Genomic DNA, 15462 nt, shown 5'->3' with positions numbered 1-15462 from the left:
TAGTTCTCTGGGTTATTTTATCTTCTTCTGTTCCCAGGTCATTAGGATATTACCTGTTCTATTATATCTGGCAAAGGTACAGGTATACTTGGATCACTATTGTAATCTTACTCTTAAGCAGTAAAGCCTGATAAATATTTTTGTCCACTATTATCTGGGGCAAGGTTCCTTCCACAAGGTAGGGCTGGCCCTGACATTGTCCCAAATTTGAGTACTTTCAAAGACCCACAAGAAAGCAATGAGCATATTCTCATCTTAGTTCAGTTAGTTCTTTCCTGGGTCCAGCACTGATTTTTCTTTCTTTTTTTAAATTTTTTAAATGTTTATTTATATTTGAGAGAGAGAGAGAGAGAGAGAGAGAGAATGAATGAGAATGCATGCGAGCATGAGCGGGGGAAAGCAGAGAGAGAGTGAGAGCAGAGAGAGAGGGAGACATAGAATCTGAAGAAGGCTCCAGGCTCTGAGCTGTCAGCACAGAGCCCGATGTGGGGCTCGAAATCATGAGCTGTGAGATCATGACCTGAACCAATGTTGGATGTTTAACTAATTGAGTCAGCCAGTTTTTAACTAATTTATTTATTTTATTTTTCTTTATTTCACAAAATTGAGTGAGTATTGGCTACAGGTCTTTTTGAGCCCCTAGTTAAGGAAGGCTTCCTACCTGGAGCAGGATGATCATTGTAAGGAACATGTAAAAGCCCCTAAGGGCAAGGGGAAGGAAGTTGCCCTTGGCATCTGGAACATCAAAGGGAGGGTGTTCTTCAAAGGTCCCATTCCAGAGGCTGTGACCTGAGAGGAGGCAAAATCAGAGATGAAGCAGAATCCTTAATTAATTCTAAATTGGTCTATTATAGCAGTCCTTAATATATTCCTGGAAATGAGTGTGCTTTGGAGGAACCCATTCTTATTCTTTACATCCTAGTCCTAGTGTGTGAGTATTCATCTAAAGTGGTCCTTCACATAACCTACATTTCAATCTCTTGATAGACATTAAAGTCTGTCTTACCTGGAGGAGACTAGCATTGGGATTACCTATATTTTGATGAAGTCATGTTACACAAGGATTGGAAAGAGAAAAGGGAACACAGTTCTTTTTAGTTGTGTGGCAGAAAGTGCATGGTCGGGGATCTTAACAGACCTGTATGCTGGGCCCTCTCCTTCCCCCATGCACATACCCATCTATCCATCTACACATCCACCCTTTCACAATTCATCCCTCCACCCACCTATCCATTTATTAATTCAGGAAGGAATCAATCTCAGTTCTTGTCTTTGAGCAGGTAGCTAAAAATCCAGAGGCCAGATGTAAAGGGACAAATCCCACAGATTGTGAGAGGTACTACACAGAGCATCTGCAAATGCACAGCAAGCCCCATTTCCTTGTCTGCAGACAGGGATAACAACATCTGTCGTGTGAGGAAGTGCTTCAGAGCTCTCTGAATCTCAGTGTTCTCATCTGCCAATTAGTAATAATACCTCCTCTGTAGGGTTATTATGAAAATAGACTAACTGAGTGTGTATAATGCTCTCAGCCCCAGGGTAGGAACTACAGGGGATTAAAGATATAACGGATGTACCCTGCCCCCAAGATGCTTCTTTGCCCAAGAGGTTAGAGGCTGGCCCCAATGCCTTTATATATGGCTGAAGAAAGGGGAGTTACTGACATGAGGTTATTTGAAGGTAATTTTATAGGGCAAATGACCAAGGGCCAAATACATGACTCAGAGTAAGGACCACTGGTCTTCAGGGGAAGCCAGGGAAGGCTGCACAGAGGAGGAGTCCTTGAGGTGTCCTGGAGACCAGGAAGGAAGGTGTAAGGTGATCAGAAATGCCTGAGGAGGGCATTCTGGGCAGAGAAAAAAGAAACACTACCCTGACACAATCCAAGTAAGCAGGTGATAGAGAACTCTGGAAATGGCACTCACTAGAGAGCTTTCACAGCAAGGGCTGTGCTTTAATTAGGCGCCACCAGAGGCCTGTCACTGTGTATGAGTCTTGATTCTCAGCATACAATTCTGCCCCTTCCTGTTACTTTCTCAATTTATTTATTATTTTGGGCCATCTGCCAAGTAGATTCTGTTTGCCTATACCTTATCTCACTGTGTGACCTTTTAATCATTAACTTCCTTTCTCTGGAGACACAGTGAGATGATCTCAAATGTCCTTTCCAGCTCGGACATTCCCTGAAAAGCCTTTTCTGAAGCAGAGGCAACAGTTCCTGCAGTGTCTCTGAGGACATGAGGTGGCCACATGGGGATGGTTTTGTTTGCCTGCTTCCCTGGCCCTCCAGGTGTTCTCCTTCCAGCTGTGGGCGACACTCACCTGGAGTGCCATTAGACACAACTGGGAAGTGTATTAGTTAAAAACTGCAGGCTACTCACAAGGCTAAATCCCATTGTCCTCACCATGGTGGCACACAAAATCTCTCTGAGGTCTAGGAGGTCTTAGCCTTTCAGTCATGATTTTCCAAGAACTGCAATGGACACAATTTCCAACCAAGGCAAATAAAGAGAAAATACAATTGCTGCCCACTGTTTTGGGGTCAACGGGGTGGGGGGGGGGTCTGGAGCCAGCACATAAGTGTTTCCTTTTGAATGTCCCTCGTTTTTTTGGGGAGGGTTCCTTTAGGGTCTTGAGGGCCATTCTTAGAGAAAGCGGGCACAGCAAGTGTCCTCTTTGCCCTCTGAGAATCAACTTTAAATGGCTGAGATTACCAATGTCTATACCTCCTGCAGGTTTCCACACTCAGCATTTGTAGAACTTGGTCACAACCTGGTTCTAATCAGGTCTCCATGGTTGGCTTTGCTCTTGTCACACCAAACAGTCAAATGCTTCTCTGCATAAAATGATTCTTCTTCCTATCTCTGTGCTTTGCTTGTGCTGTTTCCAGGGCTAAGAGTAACTTCTCTCTTTTTAAAGCTTCCTGCCCATTCTGCCTCTACCACCTACCTCCTGTGATGAACACCTACTGCATTAAGGAATCAGCTCTGTCTACCTCCTCCAGGAAGACCTCCTCCCCTGATGCTCTCATATTACCAATAGTAGGGTGAATAATAGCCTCCCCAGAAGCCCACATCCTAATTCCCCAGCCCCATCAATATATCTTTTTTTTGGTTTATTTTATTTTGACAGAGACAGAGAGAGAGAGAGAGAACAAGCAGAGGAGGGGCAGAGAGAGAGGGAGACAGAGAATCCCACAGGCTTTGCACCATTAGTACAGAGCCCAATGCGGGGCTGGAACCCACAAAGCATGAGATCATAACCTGAACCAAAATCAAGATTCAGACACGTAACCCACTGAGCCACCCAGGTGCCCCTCAATATGCTATCTTATATGGCAAAAGGGGCTTTGCATATGTGATTTAAGTTAAAGGTCTTGAGATGGGGAAGAGTATCCTTGATTATCCAGATGGGCCCAAAGATGTAGTTACAAATGTCCTTATAAAAAAGAAGACAAGAGAGATATTACTATAGAAAAAGGAGAAGGACATGTGAGCTGAGATTGGAGTAATGCACTATGAAGAAGGAGAAAGGAATCACTAGAATGTCAAAAAGACAAGGGACAGATTCTTCCCTCATAGCCTCCAGAAGGGGTAAGCCCTGCTGACACCCTGACCTTAATTCAGTGAAATTAATTTTGGATTTCTGACCTCCAGTGCTATAACAGAATAAACAAATGTTGTTTTAAACTGCTAAGTTTGTGTTGTGGTTTTATAGGAACAATAGAAAACTAATACAGTACTTCTCTGCAGTCTTCAATGTGTAGGACAAATTGTTATCAATCCTGTTCACAATTGGACTCCTTCCTGATAAACTATGAGCTCTTTGAGGACCAGTCCTTATACTGATACATCTTTTTATTCTTTTATTCTGAGAGAGTGCCTAGGTTTAATTAGTATTTCTCAGAGAAATAAACAACAGATGATATTCCTAATATTTAGATTATATAGGCATGTAGATTTTCACAAACATTTTATTCAATTGATATCCTATTCAAATACATGATAGGACTTATTTTTTATTAGTTCTTTTTTGTAGATGAGGAAATCGAGGCTCAGAGAGCTGAAACAACTTGCCTAAAGAAACAACTTGCCTAAAGAAACAGAAGATTATTGTGGTCTTGTTCTTTCCGAACATTCCATACCTACAGCTCCGACGAGGCACATGAGGAAGAGGAGCCCAATGCAGAAGAAGATGTCTGTGTTCATGCGCCTCTCTATCTTGCTGCGTTTGTATCGTGGGCCATTGTTGTTCAGCATGGCTTTTGTCTCATGGCCTTTGGAAGAAAATGAGGTAGTAAGTCCTTTAGCTTCTGTTTTTCTCTGGCCTGGATCATGTCTTTACCTCTTCCAAGAGCTTATAATAGAAAAGAGGCTTCATCCTCTAACCTAAATATTTTCTGCCTCAGGGAGATTGCTGAGAACAGCTGTAGAGGCCTTACACAATTTGTTACCACGTGTTTTACTGAGCATCCCCTACGCACCAAACGCTGTGGTATGTGCTGACAAAGCTACTATGTACAGGTTGTATACTGCACAACTCTAGAAACACCCCTCATTTTTTAAGTTGTCATAGATTTGTAGGTTTATTAGGATAAATTTATGCAAATGACAGAAAGCTCTCTGGAGGAAGGGCTATTTTTTTCTAATTTGCACAAAGGCACTGTTACGGGCTAATGGTAGGATACAAGGATGAGACAGATGACTCACATTTTGGTGAAAATACACAAGAAAACAAATAATTATAGCCAGTAATAGGTCCCATGAAATAAGCAATGGGCTGGTAAATAAGAGATGGTGTTAGAGAACATGGTCAGGGAAGGCTTCTCAGAGGAGGTGACATATAAGGAAGACCTTAAGGGAGAAAGAAGAGTTGGGAGAACAGGGTTTTAGGCTCGGGAACAGTACATGCCAAGGCCCTGTGACAGGACAGTGTCTGAGGCCAGTAGTTTTCTATGTGCTTCTTAGCCTAAGGTGTTGGTTTCACTTGTGCAAGAGTGGTAAGGGCCTCCACCGCAGCATTAGCCTTGAGCTGCTCCATGCCTATCTTGGAGTTCTGCATAAAATTTTGTTCAAAGAGAGGACAACAAATTTGAAACGTACCAATCTCATCTAAGTCACCCTTGTTCCAGTTGGAAACTGGGGACCAATCAGTAGAAGGGACTTGCCCAAAGGAAATAAGCCATAACATCAGAGCCATACTGAGAACCCAGGATTCTGATTCCCATTCTCTTTCTCCTTCCACCAATCCATATTACCCAGGCCATACAGCTAAGAGCTGAGAGCCAAACTGAGACTGTCTTTAGACAGTCCTTTGGGGCTGCTAAACTTAACCACCATGCTGTATTCCTCAGCAAATTAAAAAACACCACATATTTGCTGTGCAAAATTAAAGAAAACCAATACATCAGCTCCAGCAGTGAATGGCTTTAATGCTGTTTAGCTGGTTGCCTGGTGGATTTAAAGTGGCAGCAAAACAGTAGGAGTGAGGAAACTCTGGGCTTATTAACCAGACTCCAGTCCCTGTAGTTATGGGGGGATTTCCACAGCACAATGAGCACAGGATGACTGCACTGAAGGCACTGTGGCCTTCCTACCTTCAGGCTCACCCCATGTAAGGGGTCCTCAGAGCACCCTTTCCACCCATCTTGCTTCTCACCTTCTGAGATTCCTCTGTTCTCCTGGAAAACATTGGATTCACAGGGGAGGTAGCATGGTATAATGGTTGGAATGTGGTCTCCAGAATCAGACAGGGCTTGGCCCTGCAGATACTTGACATTAGGTTATAAGGAATTAATCTCAGGAGATAAATGACCTTGGGTGAATTAATCCCTTTGTACCTCAATTCCTCATTTTCAGAATGAGAGATAATAGTTGTGGGTATGTTGGGGTAGGAGAGTGAATTAATATGCACAAAGTACACAAATTACATCCTTAAACACAGTAGGGGCTCAAATGTTTGGAGTGAGGAGCAAACACCTCTACATTGTATCTCTTTCTTCTGGAAGGCTAACTTTGGCCTTTTTTGTCTCTGAGGTGCTTCTATTTTTTCCATCCATATAATCAGAGGAGAAAATATGACTCTAGACTAGTCGTTCTCAACCAGGGGTGATTTTATCTCCCAGGGGACATGTGGCAATGTCTTGAGAAATTTTGGGTTGTCATATCTTAATGGCATCTAGATACCAGGGATTCTGCTAAAAATTCCCCAGGACAGCCCCTGACCACAAAGAACAATCTAGAACAAAATTTCAATAGTGCCAAGGTGGAGAACCCCTTGCTGTAGACAATTACACTAAAAACACTTAGTACCATTTTTGCTCACGATTTTTGAGAGCCTAATATATGCCAGTCATTGTGTTAAACCCCTTTTCACAATCTCATTTGAACTTTATAACCCTATAAGGTGGGAACTATTAGTCTCCTTGTGTTGAAAGCTTAACCAGCATGTTCAGGAACATGCATCCAGTGAGTGGATTTCACCCCCAGGCAGCCTGACTCCTCAGAGTCATGATTCACTCTCTTCCAACTCTGCCCCCTCATTTACCACATCCATCACCCACTCAGAGTTTGCTTCTGATCAGGCAGAAAAGTGACCAGGGGTTTTTTGGAGGGGTGGACATTTGGGGGGGGAGTTCATCTTTAGTAGGTCCACCAGATGGCATTGAACTCCATTGCCAAAGACCCTTGAAAAGAGTTACCTGAACTGACATGCACAACCAGCCTCCACCAAGTTAGGTAAAGCTAGATATATTGGGACATTATTTTTCCTTGATCTATTTTTCTTTGACAATCCCAAAAAGTGAATCTTAGCATCTTAAATTCCCTTCCATGTCCATCAAAAGTGGAGTTCTATAAATTCTGAAACAAATCACATCAAGGAAAATAATGAACAAGCAAAATATATCAAGACATCCTAGGGAGTCGAAGACCCAGGAAAACATGTTCTAGGATCTTCCAATGAAGGTAGACACTCAAGGGAGACTGTGTTTTCTCTGTGGAAGAAGTCTGAAGCTGTTGATATAAGAAAAGAAATTGATGGAGCCCCAATTGAATGCTGGACACGAAGTAGGAGGGATATAGCAGTCCCAAGACTGCACCCTCAGACTTCAGATTCATTGTGAATGTTATCTTTTTTTCCCCATTGGAAAGCAAAATCAAAGCATAAAGGAGAACTAGAGCACCTCAAAATGAATAAAGATAATAATAAATGCATAATTGTATATGCAACAACTAAAACCCACTGAGAATTCAGTTTGTTAAGACACAGTGTTGGGTGCTTTTCCTATGTTGGGTCATTTTATCATCATGAGTATGCTATGAGTCTGAGCCAAATGTTCTTGCCATTGCATAGATGAGGAAACTCATCACACTTCTCACAAAAAGGTGGAGTTGTTAAGTTTGGCTCAAGATACACTCTTTTTCCTGCCTTTAGTTAGTGTTAAAACACCATTCGAGGTGAATAAGTATGAATTTCTCTTTCTGTTCAGATGAGTGGTGTTAGCTTGGAATCTAAATATATTTCTTGTAGATGGAGTGAGCTGTTAGGATTCTAGCCTCTCTTTGCTTAGCTGAGAAATGGGAAGTTTCTTGTACCACTTATAAATGTGAATTTCCACTAATGGAAGATGGATTTGGAAGACAAAGAGGGGGGAGGATAAGGGGAAACCACAAGATAAGTCAATGACCTGCATAGATGACAATGCCAACAGCCACCCTGGTGTTCCTGATGGTGCAGCCTCGAAGCAGAAGACTCTCACTGCCAAAGCCGGTCCTCGACTGGTCAGGATGCTCCCTGGGGATGAGGAAATATGGAGAGTGGTTTGGTGGCCTCTCTATGCTGTCACTGGTTAGTGTCGTAAAACTAGAAGTGGTGAGTGAACTCGACCTCTCTCCAGTCTCATTTTCAGAAGAGCGGTGGACATTATTAACTTTGTGTCTAATCTTCATGTTCAAGTGCAAACTCCACTGCTCCTGGGAGTCCTGGTGGGGGCCGGACCATTACAAGGGGATTATCCATTCCTCTGGAAATCATCACTCACCCACCTTCAAGTCAGAGCTCTGCTGAAAAAGCCTTGGCTGATTCAGATTTCTCACTCAAAACAATTTTTGGGACACAGTGTGGGAACTGGCTTGTGGCCCTACAAAGATTGTGCTGTGTTTCCTCAGGCAGTGTTCCTTGCTCACTCTCATCCCACAGCTGGGACCAGATGGCACAAGTTCAATGTGCAAGTCTGTCAACATCAAAGTCACCAGACAGTCCCCATTTCTCACACTGTGAGATGGCAAAGCTCCTCTTGTTTGGAGCTAAATCTCTCACACGCCTCTCTCCTGTATCACCCTCCTCTTGCTCAGTCTCTTGTGAAATAAACAGACCTCCAAGGAGGTGGACGTGGCCCTCTGTGTAGTGTATGGGAGGCAGCTCCTTAAAGCAGAGGGAGAGCTCTTTCTCTGCTCTAGCCTCAGGTGCATGGCAGTTTTCCACCTCTCACCAGAAACTTCTGAGGCCAACCAACACCTGTTATTACTTGGGATCTGGCCCTTACTCCATCCTAATGCTCTTCCTTGGGGATATTCAGGTCATTTAAATATAACTTCCCCAAAACATTAGGAGGAACAAAAAAAATAGTAATCTGAACCTGTAGGGCTTTTCTCTGTTCAGTTCTTAAATGCTTCATTTCTCTAGGTCCAGTTATAATTGTTTTCCATTTACAAACTCAGTTAATCGTCATGACAACCTTGTAAGATAGGTTATGTTATCATACCCACTTTATAGACAGAGAAACTGAGGCAAGCTCATAAAGCTAGTAAATGGCAGAATAGGGATTCAAGTCCACAAAGTCTGGCTCTAAAGTGCTATACTGCCACTCAATATGCCTTTTAATGCCAACTATTCCTTACAGTAGTTATAACCTAAGTTTACTTACATCATTTTATTTGATTCTTGATAGCTCTGGGAAGTTAGCAGGGTGATTATCCTTCCTTGTGAAAAAGATAAAGCCCAGAGAGGGTGAGAGAATTTTCCAAGTTTGCACACCTAGTACATGGGATATCCTAGGACTCAAAAACCCAGGCCACAGATACCAGCCCTCATGCATTTTTCCAACACTAGGGTTCCCCACTAACTTGCATGGAATCACAGAGTGATTTCCATTTGCATTTTGTAAATATGAAATTTATTGTCAAATTGGTTTCCATATAACACTCAGTGCTCATCCCAACAGGTGTCCTCCTTAATGCCCATCACCAACTTTCCCCTCTCTCCCACCCCTCATCAACCCTCAGTTTATTCTCAGTTTTTAAGAGTCTCTCATGGTTTGCCTCCCTCCCTAACCTTTTTTTTTTCCTTCCCCTCCCCCATGGTCTTCTGTTAAATTTCTCAGGATCCACAAAAGAGTGAAAACATATATCTGTTTTTCTCTGTATGACTTATTTCACTTAGCATAACACTCTCCAGTTCCATCTACGTTGCTACAAAAGGCCATATTTCATTCTTTCTCATTGCCACGTAGTATTCCATTGTGTATATAAACCACAATTTCTTTATCCATTCATCAGTTGATGGACATTTAGGCTCTTTCCATAATTTGGCTATTGTTGAAAGTGCTGCTATAAACATTGGGGTACAAGTGCCCCTGTCCATCAACACTCCTGTATCCCTTGGGTAAATTCCTAGCAGTGCTATTGGTTGGTCATAGTGTAGACCTGTTTTTAATTTTTTGAGGAACCTCCACACGGTTTTCCACATCAGCTGCATCAGTTTGCATTCCCACCAACAGTGCAAGAGGGTTCCCGTTTCTCCACATCCTCGCCAGCATGTATAGTCTCCTGATTTGTTCATTTTAGCTACTCTGACTGGAGTGAGGTGATATCTCAGGGTGTTTTTGATTTGTATTTCCCTGATGAGGAGTGACATTGAGCATCTTTTCATGTGCCTGTTGGCCATCTGGATGTCTTCTTTAGAGACATGTCTATTCATGTCTTCTGCCCATTTCTTCACTGGATTATTTGTTTTTAATGTCCACTTAGTTTTGAAAGAGAGAGAGAGAGAGCATGAGCAGGGGAGGGAGAGAGAGAGGGAGACACAGAATCCAAAGCTGGCTTCAGGCTCTGAGCTGTCAGCATAGAGCCCAGCGTGGGGCTTGAACCCATGAACTGCAAGATCATGACCTGAGCTGAAGTCTGATACTTGACTGACTGAGCCACCCAGGCGCCCTTGATTTGCAATTCTTTTGATTCTAACAAGAGAATGTTTCACAGCTGACTTGGGATGAATCAAATCCACAAACCACAGCATGAGGGAGGGCCTCTTTGCTGGGGCAGGTGGCAAGCTCTACCTGAACAGATGTCTGCAACGAATTCTCCTCTTTGCCAGGAGCTCAGGCCCTTCTCTGCCTGTCTCCATCTGTTCTGTGTGTTTGGAAATAATATGTGTTTAAGAGCTGCTGGTTATCTTGTATTGTTCTTATTCTTTCCCCTCTCATACTGCTCTTCATGACATCCCATACATGCCTGAGAAAATGTGGGTGGAGAGAAAGCACAGACATCTGCCTTCTAAGAAGTCTACTTAAGCTTCATTCCAGACTTGCTTGGTCAAGAGTTTCCCTTATCAAGCAGAGCTCTGTTCTGCACAACAAGAGGAAACACACTGGAGTTGAAAGACCTGAATTTAAGTCCTGGTGTTGTCTGGTACCTATTGTGCACCTTTGGGTCTATATGGAAAAGCCTCAGATCATCAGATTCCCTATCTGAAAAATGGAGATCATAATACTCATTTCCTTGGATGGTCGTACAGATTCAATGAGGTGATGTCCCGTGTAAGTACTCTAAAGGCTATTATAAGGGCATGTATTCACATCTGTTACCACTGCTTGTTTTTGGTCTTTCTCTGCATGAAGTAGTCTGATGTGGGAGCAGAAACACAGTAAGATTCTGAGGCCAAACCAAAGTTGAGGCATAAGAATAACAACTGCAACAGCGCAGCCACCATTAACTGAGTGTTTACTCTGTGCTAGTTGTTGTGCTAAGGGCTTCTCATGTGATAACTTAATTCTTAGAAAAGTCCTATGATGTAGATCTCAGAATCTTTATTTAACAGATAGGAAAACCAAGACCCAGAGAGGTTAATTTACTCAAAGCCAAGTCTGTCAAACTAAAAAGTCCCTGTTCTTACCTGTGATGCGATACAAGCTCTTTTAGAAAACTGACCTTAATGACGTCATACTAGCTTTTCCTGAGAGTGTTGTCTGATTGTTAAATTTAACCCTGCAAGATAATTAACTGCCATGCTGGCAAAAAAAAAAAAAAAAAAAAGTAGGAAAAGTTTCCCAATTTAGGTTTCTCTAGCAGTTTTTAAAATGTTTACTTATTTATTTTGAGAGGGAAGGAGAGAGAGAGAGCACGAGCAATGGAAGGGCAGAGAATCCCAAGCAGGCTCCGCACTGTCAGCTCAGATCCAACTAGGAATCAATCTTATGAACCAAACCGTGAGATCATGACCTGAGCCGAAATCAAGAGTTGGACACTTAACCAACTGAGCCACCAAGGTGCCCCTAGCATTTCTTTAAGGCAAAAAGCAAGACACATCCTCAGGACCCCAATGCTTCTCTCTTTGGCCATTTCAAGAACAAATGTTTCCAGCAGCACAGGGGCATTAGATACTTACATATAACCCTTAAACTTGTTGAGGTGGTTGTTGGGTTTCTCACACACGATGGTGTTGCAGAAACATTCAGGTTCGAACTGTGCCTCCTGTGTGTGAGAGAGATCACCATGAGGTTATTAATTCAGAGGAATCCAGTTTTAATAGGATCACTAGGAGAGCTAATCACTGTTAGAAGCACTGTGAATAAGGTAATCCCTGCTTTGTCACACTGCAAGAGTTATAAAATGTGAGAAGAAAAGTGAAATCCTCATTAAGAAGGAGGAAGTAGGTGCAATGAAAATGCTAGAAAGTCAGATGTAGGGCAGAGGGAGGCTCCTGCCTGGCTCACATTTCTCTGGCAGTCCTGGGTTTGAGTTTCCTGACCAGCACTGCCCAACGGAGCTCACAGCGATGATGGGTGTGTCCTAAATCCTCACTGCCCAATGTGGAAGCTACTAATCATGTGTACCTGGTGAAATGTGGAAATAGGACCGAGAAATCGATTTTGAAATTTTATTTAATTTTAATTAAAGCTAAATAGCTACATGTGGCAGGTGGCTACCACATTGGACAGCACAGAAGTAATAAAAAAGAGATTATAAATCACACCACCTAAAGGTAACCAGAATTAATATTCTTGTGTGTATAATACTTCCAGGGTTAAAGTACATATATACGTGTGTGCGTGTGTGTGTGTGTGTAAATTGTACAAAACACATACATCTATAATGTGCACACATTTATGGATTTTGGAAGATGAGATGGTGTTCATATAAACTGAAAGTTTTTACATCTTAAATTTTTTATACATCTTAACACCTGGATAGAAACCTGGTGTATGAATGCCACCATGTTCATTTAACCATTTCACTAGAGAACAGTTATATTGTCTCAATTTGTTTTTCTGTTGTAAACATGATGTGAAAACTGTAGCTAATAAACAGGCTTTGCTGTACTCTTGCTTCTTCTAGATGCTGTGATGAGGACATACTATCATTATATAAATATATATTAGAGGGAGAGGGAGAGAGAGGGAGAGTGAGAGAGAGGCAGAAGGAGAGGGGGAGAAAGAATCCCAAGCAGGCTCCACACCCAGTGCAGAGCCTGATGCAGGGCTTGATCCCATGACCGTGAGATCATGACCTGAACTGAAATCAAGAGTTGGATGCTCAACCGACTGAACCAGCCAGGTGCCCCACATATTATTTATTTTTACATTTATAATTATTCTATGAAGAATACTAATCATCCTCTCTTTAGGGATGGAAAAACCATGGCTCAGAAGGGTAGGTAGGCTGCTCATAGCTGTACCAGCACTGGGATTTGAACCCAAGTATGACTGCAGGCCCCTTGTTTTCTACTTGCACAGCATGCTGCCCCCTCCCGCCCAAGTAAACATTCCTATAGCTAAGTACTTCAGACACATTCTTGCCTTTTTCTCCATGATTTCTCTTTCATTAGGTTATCTAGTTGTACAATATCTTAGAATCCAATGTTGGGGGCAAGGGACACAACTGGAGAAGAGGAGATCTTGCTTTCTATCCACGTTGGCTAATACTCCCTTCAATTCTCAAGCCTCAGTTTCCTACTCTGTAGACTGGGGCTAACACCACCTTCCCTGTCCATTTCATTTGTGTCTGGAAAGATAGAATTCATGTGGAAAGTTTTAGCAGATGTAACATGCTATGTAGAAGGAAGGAGTGTTAAAGATGGGATTAGAAATGGTTTCCTGGGTAGAGCTTTCGGCATAGGGGCTGAATTTATTGCCAAAAGCTTCAAGGTACAGCTGTTCAAAGGGGCAAATTGATTAGAAGAAATGATAGCATTTTCTGGCTTCGTATAAATATACTGTCCATTGGATCTGTGGGGGCGCCAACATAAATAAACTCTCCACTCACTTGAAATAAATTACCCATCCAGGAGTTTCTAAAAATATGGTCCTTTTCTCTCCAGGTATCGATTCTTTCAGGGACAAACACTTGCCGAGTCCTGAGATGATGACAAATCACGCTGTAATTTGTCAGCTGCTTTCATGCCTCTGATTAAGCCGTGTGCTTCACTCTGAGCTATACCTCTCGGCTCATTGCAGGCTTTCTAAATCCAAACTCATTTCAGGTATGAGTGGCAGCGGGTCTCAGAGCTAATGATCCTGCTGCAGTCAGTCTGCGGTGTCTGTTTAATCACACCCAGCAGATGCCAGCAATGTGAGGTTTGCGTCTCTTGTCCCTCAGCTGGGGCTTCCTGGTCACCTTCCTCCTCAAGTGTCCCATGTTCTCTTTTTCTTCTGGGAACTGGCCTTGGGTCCTCTGTCTCCCTCTATCCTGGAGAAGTGACTTCGCCCTTTCTAATTACCTTTTCCCTGGGCTTCCTACTTCCTTCCTCAAGATGGGCTGTGAAGAGGGGCATGTGGGTCTTGCTACCTTCCAAGATAACCTCTCAGGATTACTTGTTCTGAAGGACTTGCTATAGCCACTCCAGGCAGCTGCCAGGAGAACCAAGGATAGGAAGGCATGGGGTGGGGGGTACTATATGAAACCCTATAAATCTGTCAGGGTCATTATTTTTTATTTTTAATGTTAATTTATTTATGAGAGACAGAGCATAAGCTGGGGAGGGGGAGAGAGAGAGAGAGAGAGAGAGAGAATATCCAAAGCAGGCTCTAGGCTCTGAGCTGTCAGCATAGAGCCCATTGTGAGGCTTGGACTCATGAACTCTGAGATCATGATCTGGGCCCAAGGCTTAAGCAACTGAGTCACCCAGGTGTCCTGAGGGTCCTCATTTTAACCTTGGTCAGAGGTTCTGACCTTGGTCAGAAGTTTCTGATTCCCTTCTGATTCATTACCACACAGCTCTTTTTAGCTTGCGGATGTAGCCTACCTATCTGACATTTCTTTCCGACTCAGCCCTTTACCTGAGAAAGCCCCACTAATAAGCAAAAAGGCCTGGGGAGCCATCAGGGTCCAGGAAAAGATAAAGCCTTTCCAGAGAGGAAGGTGTATGTCTCTGCAGTTCTTCAGGCCAGACCCACCTCCTCTGAACACACACAATGTGCCAGGCACCTGTCATTAGGTTCTCACAGTAACTGGTAGATGTGCAAATGGAGACTGAAGTAAAGCAATTGTCTTGTGGCTGGTAACAGGACCATGACTGCCCCTCAAATCACTGGAATCCAAAGCTAATTACCATCATTGTTGTCGACATGGTCAATTGGTGTTACCATCATCGATGTGTTTAATCCTCTTTGTCCTCCTATTTTTACTGTTCTTGCCACAGCACTTATTGAGTGCTTGCTGTGTGCCAAGAACGAACTAAATATCTTATATACACTATTGCCTTTAAATTACACAATAATGCTATCAGGTAGGTATGATTATTATCTCTATTTTACAAGTGAAGGAATTAAGGTCAAGGAGATCCAGTGATTTTCCCAGTGACACACAGATAGCAAAATGAGAACACAGGATTTAACCATAGGACTTCTGATGTCATATGGTTTGCTCTCTTAAACCATGGTGTTATTTTGATGCACAAAGTAAAGATCAGTGTTTAAGGTCTCCTCTTGGCTCCATTTCCTTTCCTATGTTCCTTTCCTACTTTCTATAATTGAAGTATCTGATATAATAAATAAATTCATATATGTGGAATTAAAAAACCAACCCCCAAAACACTGAACTCATAGATCTAGAGAACAGATTGGAGGCTGCCAGAGGTGGGGTGGGTGAAATGGGTAAAGGGGATCAAAAGATAATAAACTTACAGTTAAAAAATAAGTCATGCAATGCAATGTATAGCAAGACTATAGTTAATAATATTGTACTG

General features: G+C 42.6%; 1 protein-coding gene across 1 annotated transcript in view; it reads right to left on the bottom strand.

The window, feature by feature from the left end:
• The window catches only part of ATP10B (ATPase phospholipid transporting 10B (putative)), a 111681-nt gene that overhangs the window by 56296 nt on the left and 39923 nt on the right, over positions 1-15462 (bottom strand). The window contains 4 exon segments of the mRNA XM_049647834.1: positions 662-789; positions 4145-4276; positions 7688-7794; positions 11665-11750. Coding sequence (XP_049503791.1) covers positions 662-789; positions 4145-4276; positions 7688-7794; positions 11665-11750 — 453 coding nt within the window.

This window comes from Panthera uncia (genome assembly GCF_023721935.1).
Source record: "Panthera uncia isolate 11264 chromosome A1 unlocalized genomic scaffold, Puncia_PCG_1.0 HiC_scaffold_17, whole genome shotgun sequence".
In the NCBI taxonomy this organism is placed as follows: domain Eukaryota; kingdom Metazoa; phylum Chordata; class Mammalia; order Carnivora; family Felidae; genus Panthera; species Panthera uncia.
This window is presented reverse-complemented; position numbering and strand designations above follow the sequence as displayed.